The following is a 27,326-nucleotide window of genomic DNA, read 5'->3' as shown; positions in this document are numbered from 1 at the left end:
AAGACTCACACACAGACCAATACACACACACACGCACAGACGCACACATGCAGATGCGCGCGCGTACACACACACACACACACACACACACACACACACACACACACACACACACACTTAACCTGTTGGTCTCCTTTAAGCCCTCATACACCAGCCACAGCTCTCCGTCCTCATTGATGTTACGCATATCAGGGGGTGGGGCTCTGACAGGACAGGGGGAGGAGCGAGAAACAGGGGTGGGGCAAAGAGATGATTTCACAGTGGAACCAGCATGGCCATGAATGATCTACTGCTGTTCAAACACAATATCTGGGGAAACGGACAAATGAACAAAGGGTGAACCAAGAGGAACAGAAAAAAAAATAATAATAATAAAAATAAAAATAAAAAAAAAAACCCTGAAAAATAAAACCTAGATTAAAATCTAAAAATGTTAATCTGGCTAGGGTTAAAATCAAGAAAAATGTAAACATGGTTAGAGTTAAAATCCAGATCAATGTAAACACAGAACGCGAACATGGTGGATTAGCTCACATCTACAGCCACTCATACGCACTCCTGACTACCGCACCCTGCACCCCGTTCTCACGTGTGGTCTGCTCCGCCAAACCTCCACCTTCAGACATGTGATCCACCTCGCCAAACCTCCACCTCCAGACACGTGACCCACCCTGCCAAACCTCCACCTCCAGACACGTGACCTACCCCACCAAACCTCCACCTCCAGACACGTGACCCACCCCGCCAAACCTCCACCTCCAGACACGTGACCCACCCCTCCAAACCTCCACCTCTAGACACATGACCCACCCCGCCAAACCTCCACCTCCAGACACGTGATTCATCCCACCAAACCTCCACCTCCAGACACGTGATTCATCCCACCAAACCTCCACCTCTAGACACATGACCCACCCCACCAAACCTCCACCTCCAGACACGTGACCCACCCCGCCAAACCTCCACCTCCAGACACGTGACCCACCCCGCCAAACCTCCACCTCCAGACACGTGATTCATCCCACCAAACCTCCACCTCCAGACACGTGATTCATCCCACCAAACCTCCACCTCCAGACACGTGATTCATCCCACCAAACCTCCACCTCTAGACACATGACCCACCCCGCCAAACCTCCACCTCCAGACACGTGACCCACCCCGTCAAACCTCCACCTCCAGACACGTGACCCACCCCGTCAAACCTCCACCTCCAGATGCTCCAGTTAGCAGCCGATCGCAAACACTGCAGCAGCACTGCAAGACCTCAGCTAATTCCTTGGAGAGCTACTGTCAGTGCATAACAAGGTGAAAGCTGCACGTCCTCACGACTGCATACACGCACAGGCTGGCGAACCACAATAGAATACATGCACACACATGCTTCTGCCATTTAGCTCCACCCACTTTTCCTTGGCCATCTTTCATTGTGAGTGTGAACTGAACATCTCAGCCAGTCTCGGTGTGCCAGCTGATGTTTTCTTTCTTTTTTTTTTTTCCCCAGAAACACATGTCTGTAATGATATTAGTTCACTCTTCTGTTTGTGTGAAGCCCTTCGAAGAGCCTGTGTATATGAATTGCCTCTGCTACACTTGCCCCCAAGGGTCCACCCCGCTACACTAGCACCGCTACCCTAGCCCCGCTACCCTAGCCCCGCTACCCTAGCCCCGCTACCCTAGCCCCGCTACCCTAGCCCTGCTCAAGCGTTAGTAGTGACATTCGCTTATCTCATGCAGGTTAGAGTTTTAACCATACTAAAGTCATTATTAGTATCAGTATCACTGTGCATACTTGCTCACTCCTCTCTCTCTCACACAGTCACTCTCACACTCTCACACTCACTCCTTCTCTGTGTGTGTGTTACCTCAGCCTATTCACCAGCTCATTCACTGCGAGCGGCTTGCGCAGATACCTGGGGGATCTATGCAACACAGAGATACTCATGAAAATCCTACCCTCCTGCACACACACACACGCACACACACACACACACACACACACACACACACACACACACATACACACACGAGCGCATGAGCACACAAACACACACCACATCTACATTGGAGGGACTGATAAGTATTGAAATACCCAAAGGACACTATAGAGCCCCCATACTCAAATAGCGTGCCATCCGCATTTGGCCCGCGGGCCAGAAAAAGCTGGCCAAATGCTGTTTTGAAATTATTATTATTTTTTTTGGATTTTTTTTTCAATCGCGCTTTAATCGTTGCCTCCACGGCAACAATAAACAGATAGCAGATGCCCAAATACGTCCGCCACCCCCCAACCCCCCCGTATATGGCCCCTTCAGTCATTGAAGAAAAAAAATGTGGCCCCTCATCATTGCCCCTGCTATAGAGTATGAACTGCTACTAGCTGGGCTGCCCTGGAGGATGGGGTCCCTCAGTCTGGGTCTTAACCCTAAGCCTCCTTGATCCTCCCTAGGAAGGTTTCTGAGTTTTTCTTTGCTACTGTTTGTGTGTTTGTAAAGGGTACATAAGCGCTATATAAATCAATTTGACAGATCGTTTCTCATTCCCAAGGGGAAGTGCTCATTAACAGTGCTGTACAAATCTCAACAAGGAAACATAATTAACATGTTATAAAACATCCAGCAGTCTAGAAGCGCTCTCTTCTGGACTAATAGAATAGAATTCAACTTTGTCATTGCACATGTCGCAAGTACAAAGCAACGAAATGCAGTTTGCATCCATCCAGAAGTGCTAGCAAAAATATAAATATGTATATTACAGATGTACAGTGGTTTGTGTATGCTGTGACCAGGTATAAATATATACAGGTTATGAGTGTATAGACTATGGGCACGTTAGGAATATGAAGGGTATAAACAGAGTATAATAAATATGTACTTATGAACAAATTAGATTCGAACAGCAACCACAGAACAACTTCACATGCTACTGCTTCACAATGTTAATGTACTGTGTGAACGTTTGTGAACGTTATTGAATGGGTGTGAACATATGTGAAAGTGAGTGCTTGCATGAATATGTGTGGCAGAATGAAAAAGATGTGATGTTTTGGCCAAGAACTGAACTGCAGCTTAGAATCATGGTGAACAATCACAAGCATAACTGTGTGTGTGTGTGTGTGTGTGGGTGGGTGTGTGTGTGTGTGTATTGCGTAACTGTGTGTGTCTGTGTGTGTATTGAGTACCTGTTGGTATCTTTGAGACCCATATAAGCCTGAGAGATCTCTTTAGCATCGGTGAGGTTTTGAACGTCCTCCACGTATTGCAATGAATCAGTCATGGTCTCCTGCACGCGTGCCCACACACACACACACACACACACACACACACACACACACACACACACACACACACACACACACACACACAATAAAATACATATCTTATCATTTAAATAATACGTTTAAATAAGATGAGCTGAACTGAAAGCCAAATAAAAGTTTGTAATGAGCTTGGCTGTCCGAGAACTCCACATTCCACTGAAACACAGAGACGTGTATCTGCATTCACGGCCCATAATCTCACACACACACACACACAGAAGGGAGCAACAACAGTACCTTCTCATCCTTTGGTGAGAGCATTAGATAGACACAAGGATAGACAATTAGACTAAAAGAAATGAGATACAACTAAATAAAATGAATCATTTGATCCTAACAAAATGTCACAGCAGACAAAAGCTGCTAATCAGAAAGATATTTTATGGCATATCTGAAGAACAGAATCATAAAGGTCATAATAGCATGCTTATGTTCTTGAGTGAAGCCTCTCTGTAGGACAGTGCTGGGAGGGGTCAAGTCTGACCTTGCATGACCTTGTGTGACCTCTGACCTTGTGCTGCATGGCTTCCTTCTGACTGACGAGCTGTGAGCGGAGGATGAGCACCTCCTCTTTGCGGACCTCCAGCTCCTCGGTAGAGGCGTTCAGCTGGTCTAGGAGAACCTTGTAGGCGGGAGAGCCGGGTGCGGCCGACCCGGCACCTGCGGTACCCACCAGGGCCCGCCGCATCTCACCCAGATCATGCCTCAACTTCTTATTCTCTGATTCAAGCTCCTGGCGCTAAGGGGAGGGGGGAGTGAGAGAGACGGAGAGATTCGTCTATGTATGTTGTAGTGTTGATCATCCAGCATCGTAAGGTGCTCAGATGCAGTTTTCTGCACAGGACACTAGGGTTCATGACCCTTACCAAACCCTAACTTCAAGGTTAGTAACACTAAGCCTAACCCTGAAGCTAACACCTAACCCTAATATCTAACCCTGACCCTAACACCTAACCCTAAAACCTAAACCCTAACCCTGACCCTAACACCCAACACTTGGTCTCAGCCACTTCACCCACAATGCACTTCAGATCTTTAGCAATAGCAATTGCAGACTGGAGAAGTTTCAGTATGAATCAGATGTTTAAAAAGCTTCTTATGTGTGTGTGTGTGTGTGTGTGTGTGTGTGTGTGTGTGTGTGTGTGTGTGTGTGTGTGTGTGTGTGTGTGTGCGTGTGCGCACGCGCTACCTTGAGAGACTCATACTCGAGTTCTGCACCGCGAGCTTTCTTATGCTCTTCATCATCCTGAGAATGAGAAAAGAGGAATTCCAGCTGTCACTGCTGACCAGTGGGGTTACACAGCAACACTAACAACTGTTACACAGCAATAGTAACAACTGTTACACAGCAACACTGTAACAACAGGAAGACAAAACAATGCTCTGTTTCATCACTACTGGTGTATAGCTGGTGCACACAAACCCTGGCTCTAGCCCGCTGAAACTGCTCCTCTCGACGGTCGAGCTCATTCTGTAGCCCCTGCTTTTCCTGTTCCAGCTCTGACACGCGCTTCTGCAGCTTCAGAACCAGAGCCATGTCCAGTGTTCCCTTGGTCACATCCTGTAAGGGGCGCCATGTGTGGCACATTTACACCTGTTACATTTGCCTAACATTTCAGCCCATGGCTCTAAGAGAACACATGTAATGCACTAATGATCAAGTAATGTTAAACTCGCGTTTACCCAGTGTTAACTAACCTTTTCCTAGCATTTACACAGTGTTTAACTAGCGCTTAACTAGGGAATTTAATTTGTGTTTACCTAGTGTTTTAACTAGAGTTTACCTAGTGTTTAATTAGCATTTACGTAGCTTTTACCAAGTGTTTGCCTTGTGTATAATGGGGGTGTAGTGATGCATTATGGGCAAATATTTACAGTATTTTATTCACCTCCAATTAAAATTAAATACAAAGAAAATGCCAGGGATATTGGAGCTTTTGCATTAAAATGTGTTACTATAACAGCTGGTTATTATAACCAGCTATAATTAAAATCTGACCTCTGGTGAATAAGCAATGCAACTACATTAGATAGCATAGTAAACGGAACCCGATATGTACATGAGCATGATTCATATCTTCACATTTCTGTATCGTGTATCGTTACAATGTTAGACAAAAACATCAAGGTAATTTTGTAGCTGAAGTACTGTTTAATACATTACCCACCTCCATTCCGCGTGAAAGCTCCTCGGACTCGGCAAGTTCTGAGTTGTATGTATATTCAGATTCATTGCTGCTGTGGGCGGAGTCTGTTCGCCTGTGGCCGGGCTTGGGGACATTCTGAGAAGAACAGAGGTGGAGAGATTAAGATGAAGGTGATGAGGCTACACTGTTGTGTCTTTCTTATTATCTACCAACTCATATTTAGATATATGCCACAAAAATGGACACAAAGTTGATCAATTAATTAGTAAAGGAGAGAGTTAATTAACTACTTGGGCAGAGTTAATTAACTAGTAAGTCAGAGTTAATTAACTAGTAATGGGAGAGTTAATTAACTAGTAAGGTGAAGAGTTCATTAACTAGTAAAGGAGAGTTAATTGACTACAAAGAGAGAGCGGATTATATTGTCATAATTTTCATAGTAAATTAAAACACATTTTTCAGATCGAGAGAATCATCTAAAAACACTGAGCAGCTGTTTGCTCCTTCTTGGCCATTTCTTAACCAGGTGTGGCCATCTTTTTTTCTGTGATCTCTTTCTAGGTTGCCCTGCATTGGGAGTTTGTGAATATGTGTGTGTATATTGTGTGTATATTTTTGTGTACCATGGTAAGTGTCATCTCCTCTTTCAGGTCGTCATATTTCTCCTCCAGGCGGAGGTGCTCGGTGAGGAGGTTCTGATAGCGTGAGCGCTCTTCATTCAGATCACACTCCAGCTGAGATGTTTGATCCTTCAGAGCTCTCTGCATCTTCTCTACAGTACACACACACACACACACACACACACACACACACACACACACACACACACACACACACACACACACACACACACACACACACATGCACAGCAGTTTAAGAACAGATACACCTAACTTAAAACATACATGTAAACCATCACCAACATATATACTGTAAAGTACTGTAAAGTGTATGGCAGAGTGTGTCAGTAGTAAAGTGGGCAGCGAATGGGCACTACAGTAAGTTCAATGGGCAGTGTATGGGCACTACAGTAAGTACAGTGGGCTGTGTATGGGTACAAAACAGATTTCAATGCATCAGGGTTAGTGAGGGTTGCTGCACCTGTCCACTGTTGGCCCTGTTCCTGGATCAGCCTGTTCAGATCATTTTTCTCATTCTTCAGCAGATGGTTCTGTTCCTTTAGTTCGGAAATCATCTGTAGCACAAGCAAAGGACAAAGTCACAATTTTAAACTGATCAGCAGTGTTCAGTCACTTTGTATACACATCTGGGATTGTAAATTTCAGGTATTTCTAATCCAAGTGTTGAATATGATTTTATACATTATATATAATTTCTTATCAAATCTTGACGCACTAACACCACAGAGACCACAGAACAGCTGAAAGTCTCAAAGTCACAGAACCTCCTAAAACTGCACCTTCCACAATCAGCTCACCTGGGACACACTGCAGCTTACATGATCACATATAACCAACCTGTCCACCGCCCACATGCACACACACACCTTCTAAACACACACACACACACACACACACACACACACACACACACACACACACACACACACACACACACACACACACACACCTTCTAAATACACACACACACACACACACACACACCTTCTCCATCTCGTCCTGGTACGTCTGCGCCCAGTCCTCGATGGCCTTCTTCTCCTTCTGTGTGCTCTGCAGCTCCACACGGAGGCGCTCCAGCTCCTCCTGGAGACTGACCACCCGGTTGGCGCTGCTCTTGGCCTCCTCCTCAGCCCCGCGCAGACGGGTCAGCTCCCGCCGCATACGCTCTCCTTCGGTGGCGTGCGCAGTCTCTGCGCTGCTGAGGCGCTCGCTCATCACACGGTTCTCCTTGTTCTGCAGTGAGGAGAGGTGGGGGGTCAGGGCTGGTTCCCCTGTCTGAGAAATCTCTGGGGCACGCGAGGTTTCTTGGGGTGTGTGTGTGTGTGTGTGTGTGTGTGTGTGACCTGCTCGTCGATACGGCGCTGCAGCTGCATGATCTTGTTCTCCATGCCGATGTTCAGTTTCTTGTAGTGCTCCACAGAGCGCGCCTCGATCTTCAGCTTCTTCAGCTGCCGGCGCGCACACATACGCCTCACGCAGCACTGCAGGTAGACGACCGCGGCCAGAGAACGCCGGTACCACTGCCGTGCCAGCCAGCCTCGCACCATCTTCTGGATAACGATGGCCTTGTTCTCCCGCAGAAGCTGTAGAGTGTAGAGTGAACACACACCACACGCGCACACACACACACACACACACACACATACACACACACACACCTCTGTGAGTGGGCCAGTCCTCATGTTTAAAACATCGTTATCACATTGTCACTGTGACGTCATAAACATGCATCTGCTGTAGGACCTTCTCTGCTCCATGAGGCTCACCCAGGCCTGATCCTCTCTCCCTATGTGTTGAATGTCTTTGGAAACTTTGGAAAAGTTTCTCCACTATAACCAACGTCCAGCATAGGTCATGTGTGTCGAGCATGCAGCTGTGTTAACAGACCAGCTGCCGACACTGTTCCATACCAGCAGCACTTCAAATTATGCATTCATCACAAGACAAGGACTGGATAGGAAACGTATCAAGGAAAACGGGCATGAGGTCACCTTGCATGTGTGTATGATGGAAAGTCTGCATGTGGCTACGTGAGTGTGTAGACATGCATACAAATGAATGTTTGTTCATGAGCATATGTAGGAGTCTCTCTATGTAGGAGTCTGTGTGTGTGTGTGTGTGTGTGTGTGTGTGTGTTCGTACCATCTTGTACTGCTGTCTGGCCATGTACGCTCTGAGGATGCACTGCACCGCCAGGGCGGCGGCCTGCATTCGCTGGTATCGTTTTCTCTGCACATACATGCGCTGGAACTTCTGGATGATGACAGCGGCTCTCGTGCGGCGCAGGAAGGTGGCAAGGCTGGAAACAGGATGCAAGGTTACCCCGGCAACTCCGCACACACCGGAGACATGCCAGCACTTCTGGCTACAGTAATACAAACGCTCATTTGAAATACTTGTCCAGGGCCTAAAGTAGGAAGCACGTGTTTCTCCAGACACCTTGTTCCAGTCAGGAAACGTTTCACAACTCCACTTTGTAATTGTGTGCTGACTGCAGCGTGTAGATGTTCCCACAAATCATGTGTTTTCCAGGATGAAAATACAACTTATGCAGGTTGCCTCTCACCAGCGGGCCTGGTATCCTCGCACGTGTCTCTGGATGGTGATGGTGGCTCGTTTCACGCGCAGGAACTTCTTGCGTGCCAGCCAGCACCGGATGGTCTTCTGGATGCGGATGCAGGCGGCTCGCAGTTTATCTGCACGGAGCTTCTCCAGGTACGCCACCTGCCCCGCACGGAAGAAGATCTTTGTCTTGCCAAACTGGTACTTGTCTGGATCCTGGGGAGGAGATGAAGGCGAAGATGATGATAAAGACAACATTTGGGAGGGATGGGGTACTGGGCCAAGCTCTTTCATGGCCTTTGTAACATTTTATTTACTTGAACATTTATTTTGGCAGCTGATGTCTGCAGATCTCTCTTAAAAGACACATTTTGTCATTATTACTGAGAGGTACAGTACACACACAGAAAAATGCCCCTACCTGCACCAACTTCTCCAAGACATTCTTGCAGGTCATCTTCTTATCTGACTGGACATCCTTCTGTTTCATCAGAACCCGGTACCGGCTGAAGAACTCCTGGTAGGTCCATCTAGGGGGGAAATTATTGAACTAGTCTTTATCCGAGGCTGTGTTGTATCAGTTCTGAACATTTATAATGTTATATAATGTAAGTATATGATTTGATTCTGATGACATTAATCTGGACTGGGGGGTACAGTGGGACAGTTTGATGGGTTAGGGGTAATGCCCCACAGTTTAGAGGGCTGTGGGGTAAATGTTGAGGGGTTGGGAGGGTACTTTGAGGCGATTTAGAGGACTGTGAGGTAATGTTGAGGAGGTTGAGAGGATACTGTGGGGCATAAAGGGAGGTTGTTTGCAGGCTTGGCAGGGAATATTTGTGGCTGCTAGTGTCGTGTAGCATGAGGTAAGACAGCTGCGTGAGGTAAGACAGGTTAGAACTGGCGCCATGACAATTGCAGTCATTTTTCTAGTCAAGAGTACTGCCACTCACCATTATCATCATGGTCATCAACACATTTTGCCATGTGAAATCCAACAAACAAACCTATCCCATCACAAAGCCTCATGCTATTTTTTGAAGGCATTTAGCAATATTATTTACATCAGTCATTCACTGCGATGCCACACAGATACATCTGATCAGAAGCCATGGTGGGTTAGGCTTAGGGTTATGGGTGATCAGGACCACACTCATTGGATCAGAAGCCACAGTGGGTACCTGGATGGGAAGCCTGCCGCAGAAATACGGATGGTCTCCAACACACCACACGCTCGCAACTGCTGCACTGCCCTCTTGGGGTCAAACCTAAAATTACAACAAATTATTCATACTAAGAACATGACTGCATAATTGTGCTATAACATGTGAGAAAAAAAGTAAAACAACTTAAAAATATTAAATGATAATTGGATGCAAAAAAAAAAAAAGCTAAAACAGTAAACCGCTAACAGAGGAAAAAAAGATGTAAAAGTGACAAAAATGTAAATGTCAAATATAAATGTAAAATGTAAATGTAATGTAAATGTAAAATGTAAATGTAAAATGTAAAATGTAAAAGTAAACATGTCTGGGATTGAGTGACTTGACAGATTTCTCAAGAGCACTGCATGAAAAATATTTCTGGGCTACGTACGTGAAAGCATATTTGTAGTCGTTGGGTTTAATGCAGCGGACATAGTGTGGTGTTGTGGCATTGAGCGTCTCCATCAGGAGCTGGAGAGAGTTCCGGAACTGAGGAAGAGGAGGTGCAGGTTAGGGGTGAACACTGCTCTTAGCAATTTTAAGCTATAATGCCCTGTTTCAATCAAAACTATTTCTGCTGTATGAAACATGTCATCTTGAGCAAGATCAGCAGATGTATGAGAATGTGATAAAGTAAAAAGAAAAAACAAAAGCGGTGACAGATTGGACCTCCATCACATGTTCCTATGAAACATGACCAAGTGGTCACACAGTCACACCTGCAGCCCGACGGTCTTCTTGTGCTCCTTGCTGGCCTGGCTGGATTTGCCTTTGTCTGGTTTCACACTGAGGCGAGTGCGCCCCCCTGTGGGAGGACCAGCTCCAGTTGGGCTGGTGACTTTCTCTTCATCCTGGAAAAGCTCCACCAGCAGGTCAAACTGTGAATTACAGGTATATCAGTGCTGAGGACAGTCTCACCCTCTGGAAGGCCAGTGGGCATGTGCATTCAAGTTCATTATCAACACACCCATCTTACTAAGTAAAGAGTACACCTTTACAAACCTTACATACTAAATGAAGAGTATGCCTTTACAAACCTTAAATACTAAGTGAAGAGTATGCCTTTACAAACCTTACATACTAAGGGTTAGGGTTATGTGGAGCAGTTTGAAAGCTGGGAGGATAGAACGTTTGGAAATTGTGTGTGTGTGTGTGTGGGGGGGGGCACAAAGCAGTTTGGAAGCTGGGGGGTAATAGGAGGCAGTTTGGAGGCTGGGGGTAATGAGGGGCAGTTTGGGGTAGTATGGTGTGTAAGGCTGCTCTAATTTACCTCTGAAGAGCTGGTCCCAACTGCAGCTCAACAGACATTCCTGCCGTTCTCAGAAACAGCCTTACACACAGCAGCCTTACACACAGCAGGCTGATCAGGATGAAATCAGTGTAACAGTGTCAGTTGCCAATTTGCCAACTGTGATTTACACCCCAATCAGCATTTGCTTACATAAAGACAAAGTGCATACATAAAGGTGTGTGTGTGTGTGCACGCATATATACTGTTTACATATACACACATGAACTCACACTCACTGTGAAGTGCTCCCTGCATCTTTGTACAGTAACGTACTAGACTGTACTACACTGTTTGTACGTGTGGCCATGTATGTAAAAAATATTGCAGTGCATCCAGACCAGAAGTAATTGCACTGTAGCAGGAAGGCAGATATTTAATGTACATCTTTATGGTGTAAGAACACCTGATGAGTTATGCAAATTTGCGATCTTCTACAATCTATAAGATTTTGGCTTATAGATTGTACATAGCTAATAACATGTTTGAGTGTAAACGAACTAAACATAGTTTTCTCTGGAACTGGCAGTGTGTTCCAATATTTGCTTAAAATTTTCCTTCAATAAGAAAGTGTTGTAGTGGGACACCAATACGTTTGAATCCATAGATCAGTTTCAAAAAGAGAAGTGATTCTGAGCCAATTAAATCTCAAATCTAAAAATGTGTTACCATGATCCCCCGTTGATATGGACTACTGGCGATCAGGAGCACCAATATCAGTTGTACAAGCTGTTGGTAAAACTCTCTTTGACAGTGTCGTATAATCAGACGCTGACATCACAACAGTCTTTGTTAACAGACCTCACCTTATATTGATGAGCATGCTTTATGCTGTACGTGTGTTAGATGTCGGATTGTCTCTTACAATTAAACGACTACCAGTCACAGTGAATATGTACACACACATGGCCACATGTACATAGTAGGGGTGTGACTATACACTCAGGTCACGAGACACAAGACGAGACACTATATTGGGTTCTCGAGACGAGACGAGATTTTAAGAACACTAAAATGACAAATTATATGACTGGACAACAAACTTTTATTTAACTGAGTTACACATGCATTTTGAAATGTTTTATTATAACTCTTAACATGCATGATTTAAGCATGAACTTTTAATAAACTTCTTCCTCTACAAATTAAAATTAAAATAAAATTTCCTTTTTTCAATCGCAAACAATATTACAGTGAGTCCCCACTTAACGACAGGGTTAGAGACTGAAAAGTCCGTCATTAAGCGTGACCCTAGATTTAGATACGCTAAATTGTAAATATAGTAAAGAAAAAAACTAACAATGTTCTCGTGCGTACAGCGTGAGAAAGAGCGATCGCGTTGCCGAGATGGGCTGCGCTGCCTCAGCTTATCGTACACAACACCCCACCACAACCCACAGCACTCCACTGTGGTGCCACTGCTCCTCCGCGCACCGTGCAAAATAAAAGTCGGTCATAACTCTGGTCCGTCGTTAACCAGACCTTTATTGTCATACAATGTTTGCATATGGTCTGTGTCTTATCAGTCACTCTCTTGCCATTTATCATTTCTGCCGGCTACCCAAAATGCTGCCAAACAAACGATTTGAAAGTGGCGGGTGCATCTTCAATATTAATACCTGTATTTTCTGACATCATTCTGGCTGCTTGCTGGATCACAAATCTCGCGAGACAGATTTTTAACGCGACGAGAAATCTTGCTGAGTTATATCTCGCGAGATCTCGTGACACGTCACACCCCTAGTACATAGCATAGTTAAACTGAGTATTTACACACCAGTGAGTTACTGTGTAAGTGCACGTGAAAGCAAGACATCACACACACATGTAGTGTATGTAGGGTATTCTGTGCAAGTGTTTCATACGTACGTGCAATTAGCTGTGCATGCACAAGTATTTCTTGTATTTTGCTCTAAATGGCCTCTAATATTTACAAGCTGAGGCAGAAGTTTCACATTTTCCACACATGCACACCACCCCTCACACACACACGTAAGCACGCGCGCACACACACACACACACACACACACACACACACACACACACACACACACACACTGGAGCTCTGAAGAAGCTGTAGCTATAGAGTTAGAGGGTGGAACAGCCATTACTGAAGTGAACAGGAGGGAAAACACATACACAGCCATTTAAGGAGAGTATATATTACCTTCTGCAGGGGAACAGGTTGCCATGGAAACACGCAACACATGGACATCATGTGATGGACAAACAAACACAACAGGAGATCAAAAACAGAAAAAAATGTGACCACATCTACAAACCCACTACACAGAGAAACAATGTAGAAGCCACCAACCCAGCCCACCGTCACCCAGTCACATGAGCGGAAAGCACTGAAGTGCATGTTAGGAATACAAACAAAAATTGGGAGGCCTGTACTCCCGAGGACACAATCACTGTTGATGCTGCAGGAATTTTGCTTAACTAGGTGATTGGCAGGTGAGTTGCATCAGGTGACTGATCGACATGATGAATCAAGTGAGACCACACCTGGGTGTTCCTGACCCAGTCAAGAAGGTCCAAGCCCTGTGATTGTAGGGGGCGTGCGGTTAAGGTTACAGGCTGGATGAGATTAGGATGAAATTAGCCACACACAAAGTAGTGAAAAGGACACTGGCAGAGCAAAACCAGCCAAGGGATGTGGGACAGTTCTGCCTGATCTGGGACCAGGTTTGCTGTGTTTCTTACACTGGTTAAAGTTAGGTTTAGACTCTGAAATGCTGACCCAGAATAAGCATCTACTATCAAGTTGTAAATAAAAGTCTCACAACATTCAGAAATAATTATTAGCTTTCTAATATTATAACACCCTTGTCAAAATTTTACAGAGCAATCCTACTGATTGTGAGGCACTATGATTTCAATTTTAATACTGAATTAGTATCACCTATTGAGATACTTTACCCTTAAACATATGCACCAATGCTCTATGAAAGAAAGAAAAACAATAAACAATAAGAGGCACGGTTCAGAAAAATTATTCTTGGTTTTGCTACACCGAACTCAAGCATTCTACAGCCCGGCCTGCCCCAGAGGACAACAGAGCTCTCTCACACGAACACACACACACACACACGCGCGCACACAAACACACACACACACACAGACAGACACAGACACATGGAGAAGACTGAAGTCATGACTGTTGCCCCTGAAAAGGTTAAACAAATAAAGAAAACCTTGGGCTTTTCTCCCCTGCCTTTGGCTCTAGTTTGTGGAATCTGGGTGCAATATTTGACCACTCGTTGCTGTATGACTCTCATGTAAAGCAGTTGACAAGATCTTGTTTTTACCATTTAAGGAACATTAGTAAATTGAGGCCTACAGTTGCAAAGCCAGAGTTTACTGCCTGTTATTTTTCAATTCTATGTGCTGTAAGCACTGTGCATTGGAGAACATTTCTGTCAATTTCTGTGCCAGGATAACCATTCCATTCCAGAGACAGGAAATACAGTGTCCTGCACTGATGGTGATCAGGCAGCAGATGGTGCTATTGTGTTTGCTCTTATATACTCATTAATAAAGGTTAAATCACTGTGGAATATGTCATATTGCATTATAATAATTATCATTATTGCATTAATATAACAATTTTTATTATATAATTATTTTATTACAATAACATTATTAAACAATATTATGAATAATATTATAAAATCAGTATTCCGTTATTAAAAAGTCTCCCTAGGTTTCATTCTTATTAACTCACACATAGAGGAGTGTGTCTGTGTGCATGCATGTGTGTGTGTGTGTGCGCGCGTGTGTGTGTGTGTGTGTGTCACTACACATCCCTGCCTGCCCCACATAGCCCAGTTTCACACCTCCTTCACAAAACTGAGTTAGGTCAGAGCACTGGAGGGAACACTGACCTTAGTGGTGACGGAGCACTGGATGGAACACTGACCTTACTGGTGACGGAGCACTGGAGTTAACACTGACCTTACTGGTGACGGAGCACTGGATGGAACACTGACCTTACTGGTGACGGAGCACTGGAGGGAACACTGACCTTACTGGTGACGGAGCACTGGAGGGAACACTGACCTTACTGGTGACGGAGCACTGGAGTTAACACTGACCTTACTGGTGACGGAGCACTGGAGTTAACACTGACCTTACTGGTGACGGAGCACTGGAGTTAACACTGACCTTACTGGTGACGGAGCACTGGAGGGAACACTGACCTTACTGGTGACGGAGCACTGGATGGAACACTGACCTTACTGGTGACGGAGCACTGGAGGGAACACTGACCTTACTGGTGACGGAGCACTGGATGGAACACTGACCTTACTGGTGACGGAGCACTGGAGGGAACACTGACCTTACTGGTGACGGAGCACTGGATGGAACACTGACCTTACTGGTGACGGAGCACTGGATGGAACACTGACCTTACTGGTGACGGAGCACTGGATGGAACACTGACCTTACTGGTGACGGAGCACTGGAGGGAACACTGACCTTACTGGTGACGGAGCACTGGAGGGAACACTGACCTTACTGGTGACGGAGCACTGGAGGGAACACTGACCTTACTGGTGACAGAGCCAGGGCCGGTGCCAGAACATATACAGTGAGGGGGCGTCAGAAAATTTCGGGGGTGCGAACGTAAGTTGTTGAGCGGGGGGGGGTGGCGAACGTAAGTTCTTGATCGGGGGATGGCGTGTAACGATTGTCGAGCGGCCGAGGGGGCACCATGTAGCGATTGTTGTAAAATAAATGGGTCTTATTTTTTACATTGAGGGGGCGGGACACCTCACCTGAGGGGGCGACGCCCCCATTCGCCCCCCCCCGTGGCGCCGGCCCTGGACGGAGCACTGGAGTTAACACTGACCTTACTGGTGACGGAGCACTGGAGGGACCACTGACCTTACTGGTGACGGAGCACTGGAGGGAACACTGACCTTACTGGTGATGGAGCACTGGAGGGAACACTGACCTTACTGGTGATGGAGCACTGGAGGGAACACTGACCTTAATGGTGATGGATCACTGGAGGAAACACTGACCTTACTGGCTTTCAGCACGTGAATCTGCTCTTCATTCACAGTGTCTTTGTTTTTTGCCAAAAACCCTTCACACTGGTACTCAACCTGAGAACAAGAACAAACCAACCTGAGTGAGAGGAAGGAAATATAAAAGAAAACATTTATATTTACATCTTTAAGTGATTAACCCTAACCTTTATATCATTAAGTGATTAACCCTAACCCACAAACACATTGGTCCTGGTCCTGTGACATGGAATGATGACCACCAATGTTAAACTAATACACTGACCGATGCTGTGTGTGCGTGTGTGTGTGTAAGGAGAAACATGACACTGAGGCTAAAAGTGGCCCGATCATCAGCACTGCACCCCAGAGCTCATGTGTGAGTGTCAGGCATCTAGTCCACAACAGCAGTTAAGGCTCAGGGTTAAAAATCTGCTCATACTGTTAGGTATAAAGATCTACTCATGTTAGGGTGAGAGATCTACTCATAATGTTAGGGATCTACTCATACTGTTAAGATTAGGGATCTACTAATACTGTTACCAGCAGTTAAGGCTCAGGACACCCGAGAGATCTACAGCTCATACTGTTAAGCTATGAGTTTAGCCAGTATTAGGTTGGTTGTATTAGGCTATGGGTTTAGCTGAGGCTGAACAAATCCTGAGTAAAAAGGTTAGCTTGTGTGTGGTATATGTCCATTTTGGGGTGGGTGTTGGGGTGTGTGTGTGGTATATGTCCATTTTGGGGTGGGTGTTGGGGTGTGTGTGTGGTATATGTCTATTTTGGGGTGGGTGTTGGGGTATGTGCATGGGTTAAAGCAATACATTTTCATTTGACAAATTTTTTCCTGGCAAAAGACAATGCCAGCAATTACTGACATTGTGGTGTAGTTGGGACAAGACCTCTTTTGCCTAATTCTACACAATAAACACATTTATAAAGTATATTTATCTAAACAGCCTGTGTAAGGAGAGAAGAGAGAATCTTTGAAGCAACAAAATGCAACACCTGAGCAATAAATGTACATAAATGTTATCTAGGGGTGCTCTTCCAGAAAATTATTTAAAGATCAAGTCAAATTTAGTGAATCCTGGTGAGTTTTAAAAGGTATGAAGCTCTCTTGTTTTTATCAAATTCACTATCGCAAAAACATAAGCCATAAGATTACCTGCTTTAAGTAGGTATGTTACAAAAAAATTAAATATCCAAAAATGGCAAATTAAATCACACCACTGGATAGAGCTTTTAAATACAAACAGAACAACACCATCCATGTTAAATTGGTTTAGAAATAAAAAAGTTGTCATTTTAAATGGAAGAAATGTGCCTATTTTCTCCGACTGTATTAAAGCTAAATGAAGAAAAGTCTGATCGGTGGAGAGATTCTTCAGTATGAATAACCATAACTTCTATATTTCACTACAAATTCAAATAAAAATTGAAATTTAGTCACTTTATAGTATGGACATGACATTATAATATTCAAAATGAATGAACAAATGAGTTCGTGCACGACGTCACGAATCGCCAGCGCGCGGAGAAGGGTAATGCTGCAGACCGGAACCCCGGTGGACATGGGTAAAGGGCGGAGCATGTGTCAATCATTTTTGACTGCAGCCAATCAGCTACTAGACTTTCGTTGTCAATCAATTTTTATTAAGCCAATTACCAGCCAGAGTTAGCTGTCAATCATTTTTTACTGCAGCCAATGGCGTTTACGTCCTCTCCTACACAGCAAAAACTGGAGTGTTAAATTTTCAGAGTTAAACCTTTCCGAGTTGATTTTCACTCCCAAAGAGTAATTTTAACACTGTTAGATTTAAATGATGTTCAGTGTTGGATTTATCGGACAGAATTGATCAAATCAGAGTTAATCCAACTAAATGACTCCCGCAAAGATGTAATTAAACTCCGCCCACAAATTTCACTTCGGCTGGAGAACGTCGCATTTAGCCGGACGTCCCCTCTCGAAGTCATACGAGCCGATCTCTAGACTTGAGACTGCGATCACTAGCTGACACCACAGAGAAATCACGATCTTCAATGGGGAGCCCTCTATGCTATATTTTTAGTCATTTATATTTTTAGTTAACATAGTCACCTGTATGAATGAGTGATCTGAAAAACTTTGCTCGTATAAAAAAGTCGCTAAGTGAAGGGATTTTGCTCAAAGGCGACTTAGTAAGAGTCAGCGGAGTCTCTCGAATGTTCCGTTAAGGTCAAAACTACTTTAAAATCCCGTCGAATGCATTTTACAGGCATACCTCTGCAAAATGGGACTTTTGATAGTATAATGTAAGATGATATTCAAGCAGTTGTTCTTACGGTGTAAAATCCGCAACTACTCGACCGAAAGCATGTCAACACGAAGTCCTGTAATATTTCACTGTGATCTGCACCGCCAAAGAAACATGAATGACGGAATCAAGATGATCAGTGTTACGCCGCAGATATAAACCAATTCGTTTTAAGAAGGTGGGGGGGGGGGGGTGTGTGTCTTACTGTGCGTTCACACTGAAAGCGATAAAATCGCTCTCTGTCGCCGAGTCGCCGAGTCGCCAGCATCGCGTCGCGTGGGGTGTGTCCAACATCACGCCGGCAGTCCAAAAATATTCACATTTAAATCGGCCCTATTTATTTAATGCAATTAACCTAAAACGAAAGGAAATCTTGTGATCAAGAAATGTGCTCTAGTTTTAGCATGTGGCTAGTCCATGCCCGCCATTATCATGGTTCATCGGACAAACACGTTGTCTTGGGACCCTTAAAAAACTACCTTAAACTGTACAGACTGGGATAAAACTTAAGGAAACAATAAACAAGAATATAATGTAACGGTCCAGTTATCTATTAACATCTTTTGAACAGTCCCACGATGTTTTTGAACGGTCCAATCGCGAAATTTCAAGCAGGCTCAAAAAGAAACAGAAGCGCGAAATGTGAATTCTTCTAACAGGATGAGAGACAGCGAACATTCAATTATATCATATTACGAAAACTCTGGGAAGAACCTCCTGCAAACCGATGAAAACAGCAATTTTTAAAGCGCGCTTGCGATCACTAATTTCGCTTAGACAGTGCGACCGGAGAAAAACGGCCGCGGCTCAATCATTATCATGCGGGGATATCCAAGTCCCTACCATATATATATACATCCATATACATCCAGTGCTGATGAGCGCCAGTGAGAGAATCATATTTCGGCCACAAAACAGATAGCACGCGCGTGTGTGGTTTATTATGATTTGATGGAATTTTCCCCCAAAAAATAAAATGACGGAAATCCATCGTAGTGACGGAGAACTTTAACCCATGTATGTGTGTGGTATATGTCTATATTGGGGTGGGTGTTTGGGTGTGTGTGTGCTGTATTTTCCTGTTGGGGTGAATGTGGGTTTTAGGGTGTGTGTGTGTGTGTGTGTGTGTGTGTGTGTGTGTGTGTGTGTGGGGGGGGGGGGGGGGGGGGGGGGGGGTGTATGTTTATACCTTGTCTGCAAAGTGCTGAATAATAAAGGCCTTATTGGACATGCGTGGCTTCTGGAAAAGTGCACATGTCTTCAGATGAGTGTTATAGAGTTTCTGAGCCCAGGAGTCATCAGAACCTTTAGGCATCTAAAAAGGGTAGAGGAGAGAGGTAGAGAGGACAGGAAAGACAAATGATTGTGGTGGCATATAAATGAAAGACCGCCCTGCTGAATGACGGGTGAACAGAAGGAGTGCTGTAGCAGGCTCACATCATCCCCTGTACTCTTCATCTAAGGGTTAGGGTATAGGGTTCATCCCCTGCACTAGTCATCTAAGGGTTAGGGTATAAGGTTAGGGTTCATCCCCTGCACATGGTTAGAGAATAGGGTATGGTTTTAGGGTTCATATACTACACTCTTCATCTAAGGGTTAGGGTATAGGGTATAGAGTTAGGGTTCATACCCTGCACTCTTCATCTAAGGATTAGAGTATAGGGTTCATACCCTGCACTCTTCATCTAAGTGTTAGGGCAGGGCTATTCAACTGGCGGCCCGCGGGCCAGAACCGGCCCTTTATTGAATTTGTACCAGCCCACGGCCCATCTCCCTATAAATAATAAATATATGATAAACCGCCGTAAAAATAAATAACATTTTATTTGCAACATTTTACGTTCAAATTAACGTTCACGAATTTACGTTCACCACCCCCCCCTCAACAAATTACGTTCGCCACCACCCTGTCAACAAATTATGTTCGCCACCCCCCCCTGACAGTATTGGTATAGGTCTGAAAATTGTCTGGCCCACAGTTCAGAGCTCTCTGCCAAATCTGGCCCGCAGAAAAATATAGAAAAATATAGTGAATAGCCCTGGGTTAGGGTATAGGGTTAGGGTTCATTCCCTGCACTCTTCATCTAAGAGTTAGGGAATAGGGTATAGTTAGCGTTCATTCCCTGCACTCTTCATCTAAGTGTTAGGGTACAGGGTATAGGGTTAATCCCATACACTCTTCATTTAAGGGTTAGAGTATAGGGTTAGGGTTCATACCCTGCACTCTTCATCTAAGAGATCCAGAACACCCATCTTGGCCTCAATCAGGTTGATGCAGGGCTGGTTATCATAGAAATCTATGAGAGTCCAGGGAATCTGCTCCTTCATGTACTCTTCCTGCTCTAGTTTAAACACGTGCTGAGGAACAAAGAGGGTGAGAGGAGAAAAGAGGAGGTGAGGTCAGGATGTGTTTAATCCTCACACGTACTAATGTCTGTAGAGCTGCTGAGCATAACGAATAATGAAATAAACAAACAAATTAACAATAAAAACAACAACTCTATTCTATTGCACACATTCATGGGAGTGCATACCACGTTGTGTAAATAACCTGGATGGACAAATTACGTGTAGTACGTGGGATGGGCTAATGAGTCAGGGAGACCAGGACACCCACCATGTTAAACTGCTGCTGTAGTTTCTCATTGGCATAATTGATACAAAACTGTTCAAAACTGTTGATCTCAAAGGTTTCAAACCTGAAAAATGAAGACAAGTCAGTTAACATTAGTTTATTAAAACAGAAACATAAATATATCAGACATCCCCAGCTGTGAAATGACCATTAACAGATCCATGGGTTAGGCTTGTTACGAACACATACCTACAAAAATGTGAGAGCACACACACAAAACACACACATACCAAATGTGCAAATGCGCACACACCCTAACGCAAAAGCAAATACACACACGCACGCACGCCAGGGCAAAGCCCACACACTCAACACCGTACGCACGTCCTCACAGCAGAGCCGGGCCTCTTACACACCCGTAGATGTCCAGGACGCCGATGAAGGAGTGTTGCTGGACGGTGGAGTGCAGCGCCTGGTTGATGTGCTCCACGATCCAGGTGAAGAGCTTGGCGTATATGTGCTTGGCCAGAGCATCACGGGCGTTCACGGCCTGCACTCGGGGGAGGGGCTTAATGTACGTCTCAGTCGCCGTTTTCAGCTTCTTGTGACAGAGCCAGTGAGACATGTCTTGGTAGGCCACACCCATCAGGTCGCAGAACACCATCAGGTGGCTGTTATTGGGCTAGAGGAAGGAAGGGGGAGGAGCAGTGAGTGCATGTGCGTGATGGTGTGTGTGAGATGGTGGATGTGTGATAGTGTGTGTGTGCTGACCAGTATCATGCTGCTGTCTGCATCTCTGTCCTTCACATCCACGTTGCCAAGATGCAAGATGGCTGCCAATACCTGGAACAGGCCCATCTGATACAACTCTGTAATCCCTGAACAGAACACCACCCGATTATTACACACTAGCAACTACACATGTAGCTAGAACACAGTTACGTTTGGGGATCTGGATGGTGCTCCCCATACCAGCTACTTCTGGTTGCTACTATCCAGTGACATGTCTTACACTATATTAATTTATTCTGCAGTCTGACTTTGAGTCATGTTGGTATCTTATCTTCACAGTTTGCATCTGTGTCCATTTTCTCCATAGTCTGTTTACTTATTCTTATCACCCAGTTCAGTTGGTTATTGATGTATCTCTGTGTGTTGCTTTGCATGTCTGTCTTCCGGTTATCTGACTATAGACTGTGTTGAGATTGATGGGAAAATAGATCATCGCTCTAACCCCTCTAACACTATAGATCAGGGGTGTTAAACCCAAGGCCAGTGGACCAAATGTCTCCTGCTGCGTCATTTTATGTGGCCCGCGAGTGAATACATGTTTGTGCTTCAAGGAGAAAAACCGGTATGTCTTTTGTGTTATGAAGTAGTGGTGGTTGTCAAAGAGTACAATCAATGCTGGCATTTTGAGACCAAACACAGAGCTATGTATGCCAAAATTGGGCATCAAGAAAAACAACAAATTGCCAAAGAATTAAAAGGCAAACTGCGATTGCAACAGAATGTGTTTGCGAAAGCTACAACCACAAAACATGTGGCAGTAAAACTAGATTTGTTGTGGCTGAAGAAATCGCCTGCCCTTCAAAGTCTTTTTCAGAGGGAATGTTTTTGAAGAACAATTGCTATTTTCACAGTTTTTGATATTTCAAGTATTGAACAAAGTAAATATGATATCTTTGATGTTATTTTTCTTTATTCAATTGGATTGTTTGATCGTTGATTGATGGAGTAGTCTGGGTTTCATAACCTAACAAATTAAAAGGATGTGTGTTACAATATCAGAGCAACAAGCAAACATTTTTTTTTTACGTCTATGCAAATATATATGTAATATTTGTAACTAGAATAAGTAATAAATTCAGAGTTATTTAACATTAAGGAGTAGTTACATTTATAAGTTACATATGGCCCTCAGTGGGCAACGATTATGCTGATGTAGTGCTGATTATGCCGTGGTGAAAATGAGTTTGACACCCCTGCTATAGATCATCACTCTAACCTTTATCACACTACAGATAATCACTATAAACTCTACAACTGTGTAGATCATCACTCTATCCTCTCTGACACTATAGATCAGGGGTACTCAAATAGAAATGATGACGGGCCACATTATATTTTTTCAATCATTGAGGGGGCCGGTTACGGTTGGGGGGGGGGGGGGGATTAGCGAACGTAAACTGTCGAGGGGGGATGGGGGGGGGGGGGGGCAACGCATTTTGGCGTCTGCTACGTGTTTGTTGTTCCCCAGCGTCGTCTTGAGATCGCGGTGCGCGATTTCAAAATAAGAGCGGATAGCGCGATTGAAAAAAAGATTCCTAAAAAAAAAAAAACACTTTTCAAAACAGCTCGCGGGCCAGAAATAGATAGCGGGCCGCTATTTGAGTATGGGGGCTATAGCTCATCACTAACACTCTAGATCACTATAACCTCTCTGACACTATAGATCAGGTATCACCAAATGGCGGACCGCGGTCCGGATCCGGACCTGAACGCCGTCCTGTCCGGACCCAATCACATTCCTGATTAACTGGATACGGACCCAAATGCCAAAAAAATTTTAACGGGAGACTATATTTTAAAACGGAGAATTTATTTTCAGACGAGTGTTACGTTCACCACCCATTTGAGTGTTACGTTCAACCCCCCCCCGCCGCTCAACAACTTTCGTTCGCCCCCCCCCCCCCGCTCAACAACTTTCGTTCGCCGGACCTAAGGTCTGAGCTATCTGCCAAAAATGGACCGCGGAAAGATTTAATTGATTACCCCTGCTATAGATAATCCCCTTATCCTCTCTGACACTATAGATCATCACTCGAACCTCTAAAACTATAGATCATCACCAGGGTTGCCAACTCTCACGCATTGAGCGTGAGACACACGCATTTGACCGTTTTCACAGGCTCTCACGCCACACTTCCGATATCTCACACCGAAAAAAAAAATCCAGTTTATTTACCTCTGATCCACATATATGATTAAATGAGTTACTAGTTCGCTCTGGCGCCAACCACCGGCGATCGATAGATCGCGATATAATACTTAATTTGTGTCCATTTTACGTTCGCCACACCCCCCCTCAGCAATTTACACTCGCCATCTCCTCCAAGGTAAAATCTCACTCCAAGCGAACGTCAAAAGTTGGCAACCCTGCATCACTCTAACCTCTCTGACACTATAGATCATCCCTTTATCCTCTCTGACACTATAGCTCATCACACTAACCTCTAAAACTATAGATCATCACTCTAATCCTATAGATCATGACTAACCTCTAACACTACAGATCACTCTAACCTCTATAGCACTATAGATCATCAGTCTAACCTCTCTGACACTATAGATCATCACTCTAACCTCTGACAATATAGATCCTCACTCTAACCTCTCTGACACTATATAGTCCCTGACATAAGTTCTGTCGCTTATCCATGTTCTGGAAACAAAAGCTTATAACCTGACTTTAAATTCATCGATTGGTTTTAGAAATCACTCGTATGAAAGCTGAAACCCTCCCTAATGAGATTTAATTTACGAAAATAAATTTGCTTTACTGCAGAAATATTGATCATTTAATGAACACAGAATTTGGCAAGACAAAAGTTGTCACCCACAGAAAGTAAGGTGAAAATCAAACAAATAATTCACTTCATATACAAATATATGCTTCATAACACTGGTGAATGACGTTGTGGTGCTATTAGAGCCATATTTAATATTTTGTGTGACTTCCACGAGCTTGAAGGACCGCATCAGGAATAGCAAAGAATGCAGTCTTACATGCCTCCCAGAGTTCATCAAAATTCTTTGGTTTCGTCTTCCAAGCTTCCTCTTTCATCCTACCCCAAACATGCTCAATGATGTTCATGTATGGTGACTGGGCTGGCCAGTCCTGGAGCACCTTGATCTTATTCGCCTTAAGGAACTTTGATGTAGAGATGTAAAATTATTTTTTTTTTTAATGTAAATGTGCCATATTTTGTCAATTGTCCTTTTTACACCGCAATCAAAATTTGTCCTCCGTTTTTAACCCATCTATGCAGTTAGAACACACACACTAGTGATTACTAGGGGGCTGTGGATCACACGGGTCCTTTTTCTGTTTTACCTAGAAACAACGGTGTGAAATATTCTGATTGGTTGATTTTTAATTTCAGCACTGAGGTTTTTTTTTTTCCAGCACAAGCACGACAAGTGGATTTGAAAGCCGATTTAGAGGAAAAATACAAATTATTGGGGAAGCGTTATTAACATATATAACATATAATAGATAAAGCATCTTTTTCTAGATCAATTGACCTTCAGAGAAGGCCTTGAAGGCCCTGACAGTTCGCCACTGGTATAGTGTTAATTCAACACATATTACCATTATATTACCTCTGGTTTTTTGCCGCATTTCATAATCCACTTTTCTTTTTCTACCCTGGGCACCAGAGGACTTCTGCCTTTTTGACATCTTTACGGGGAGATGTCACTTACTCTGTTATGTTGTCTTTCCCCCCCCCAGAGAAACAGTAACGAGGTGCGCAGAGCGCGTGGGGTGGGCGGGTTGGCGCGGGGGGTAGTAGGTGTTGTGTGTTATTATAATAATTATTCATTTTACTAATATTATTAAACAATGAAGTTATGATTATGTGGACTTTGCTTGTTTTCACATTTATTAATTGTTCATTTGTAAAAAAATTAAAATAAAAAATAAAAAAACGCATGCACGCGAGCACCCCCCTGGACAGACGGCGCTCCTAGCATTTTCCTATATTGCCTAATGGAAGGGCTGGCCCTGATCAAAGGAATTATGAAAATCATCCAGCACTACATTTAACACCAAAAATGGCATAAAGCAGCACACACACACACACACACACACACACACACACACACACACACACACACACACACACACACACACACGTCTTACCCAGTCCTACCCAGTGTTACCCAGTGTTACCCAGTCCTACCCCATATTACTCAGCCATACCCAGTCCAGTCTTACCCAGCAGGCTGAAGGCACTCCTTGTGGTGGACATTTCTCTTGCATCATCCACCCCATCAATCACTGGGTTTCGGCCCTGTTTGGTGTAGTGGAAATCATTTGCGCCACCTGGAGTCCAGACAAACAAATTAACAAACACAGACCAACAAACCAGCTCCATGGTGAGCAACCCATGGGTAGGGATAGCCCTAACTCTAATAACTTAGGACACTGCTGTTTTTGGACAATGCTGGGTCATCCCAAACCTGTGATTCAGAAAAGACTATAAACATAAGTCCTCACATTAGTGTGTTAGTCCTCACAGATTAAAGGAGCAAGAGCTGTGTGAGTGCGCAAATGCTCACACACAGTTTCACACACACACAGTTTCACACACACACACAAACAGGTTCACACAGTTTCACATACACACAGGTTCACACACACACACACACACACACACACACACACACACACACACACACACACACAGTTGGGCAAGAAGTCAGTAGAGTGGACACACAATTCAGGAGTTTCACATTAGTCATTAGTGGGTGTGTGTTACGGTACAGGTGGGGTGTGTTACGGTACAGATGGTGTGTGTTACGGTACAGATGGTGTGTGTTACGGTACAGATGGCTCTACTTCGAGTCTCTCCCGGATGACCGTACTCCTCACCTTATCTCTAAGGGAGAGCCCGGACACCCTGCGGAGGAAACTTATTTCAGCCGCTTGTATTCATGATCTCATTCTTTCTGTGACCATAGGACCATCTTTACAAACTCATCAAAACTCTCATCAAAGTAGAATGAGTGGAACTTTCAGTGGAACTTTCACTAAAGCACCCTTAAGTTTACCCTTAAGTGGTCTTTACTGTAGTAAACCTGACCCAGTAATATAGTGTATAATATTGTAGTAAATCTGAGCCAGTAATATAGTGTAATATACTGTAGTAAACCTGACCCAGTAATATAGTGTATAATACTGTAGTAAACCTGACCCAGTAATATAGTGTATAATACTGTGGTAAACCTGACCCAGTAATATAGTGTATAATACTGTAGTAAACCTGACCCAGTAATATAGTGTATAATACTGTAGTAAACCTGACCCAGTAATATAGTGTAATATACTGTAGTAAACCTGACCCAGTAATATAGCGTAATATACTGTAGTAAACCTGACCCTGTAATATACTTTAGTAAACCTGACCCAGTAATATAGTGTAATATACTGTAGTAAACCTGACCCAGTAATATAGCGTATAATACTGTAGTAAACCTGACCCAGTAA

At 44.1% G+C, this 27,326-nt stretch overlaps 1 protein-coding gene across 12 annotated transcripts in view; it reads right to left on the bottom strand.

The window, feature by feature from the left end:
* myo5aa (myosin VAa) overlaps positions 1 to 27,326 on the bottom strand; it is a 50,897-nt gene that overhangs the window by 8,286 nt on the left and 15,285 nt on the right. For 3 of the 12 annotated variants that reach the window (XM_076995319.1, XM_076995318.1, XM_076995321.1), the window contains exons 8-31: positions 26,055 to 26,162; positions 21,824 to 21,930; positions 21,469 to 21,734; positions 21,095 to 21,176; positions 20,695 to 20,835; positions 19,667 to 19,792; positions 16,196 to 16,279; positions 10,594 to 10,752; positions 10,266 to 10,363; positions 9,851 to 9,937; positions 9,091 to 9,199; positions 8,674 to 8,885; positions 8,250 to 8,406; positions 7,451 to 7,690; positions 7,092 to 7,340; positions 6,568 to 6,661; positions 6,090 to 6,238; positions 5,488 to 5,601; positions 4,743 to 4,880; positions 4,509 to 4,565; positions 3,804 to 4,058; positions 3,182 to 3,282; positions 1,866 to 1,922; positions 123 to 203 (exon numbers count right to left, since the gene is read on the bottom strand). In XM_076995319.1, coding sequence (XP_076851434.1) covers positions 123 to 203; positions 1,866 to 1,922; positions 3,182 to 3,282; positions 3,804 to 4,058; positions 4,509 to 4,565; positions 4,743 to 4,880; positions 5,488 to 5,601; positions 6,090 to 6,238; positions 6,568 to 6,661; positions 7,092 to 7,340; positions 7,451 to 7,690; positions 8,250 to 8,406; positions 8,674 to 8,885; positions 9,091 to 9,199; positions 9,851 to 9,937; positions 10,266 to 10,363; positions 10,594 to 10,752; positions 16,196 to 16,279; positions 19,667 to 19,792; positions 20,695 to 20,835; positions 21,095 to 21,176; positions 21,469 to 21,734; positions 21,824 to 21,930; positions 26,055 to 26,162 — 3,271 coding nt within the window. The remainder of the gene's footprint in view (positions 1 to 122; positions 204 to 1,865; positions 1,923 to 3,181; positions 3,283 to 3,803; positions 4,059 to 4,508; positions 4,566 to 4,742; positions 4,881 to 5,487; positions 5,602 to 6,089; positions 6,239 to 6,567; positions 6,662 to 7,091; positions 7,341 to 7,450; positions 7,691 to 8,249; positions 8,407 to 8,673; positions 8,886 to 9,090; positions 9,200 to 9,850; positions 9,938 to 10,265; positions 10,364 to 10,593; positions 10,753 to 16,195; positions 16,280 to 19,666; positions 19,793 to 20,694; positions 20,836 to 21,094; positions 21,177 to 21,468; positions 21,735 to 21,823; positions 21,931 to 26,054; positions 26,163 to 27,326) is intronic. The other 9 variants (XM_076995330.1, XM_076995325.1, XM_076995328.1 and 6 more) reach the window with 5 other exon arrangements.

The sequence above is a fragment of the Brachyhypopomus gauderio genome, chromosome 2 (genome assembly GCF_052324685.1).
Source record: "Brachyhypopomus gauderio isolate BG-103 chromosome 2, BGAUD_0.2, whole genome shotgun sequence".
Taxonomy (NCBI): Eukaryota; Metazoa; Chordata; class Actinopteri; order Gymnotiformes; family Hypopomidae; genus Brachyhypopomus; species Brachyhypopomus gauderio.
This window is presented reverse-complemented; position numbering and strand designations above follow the sequence as displayed.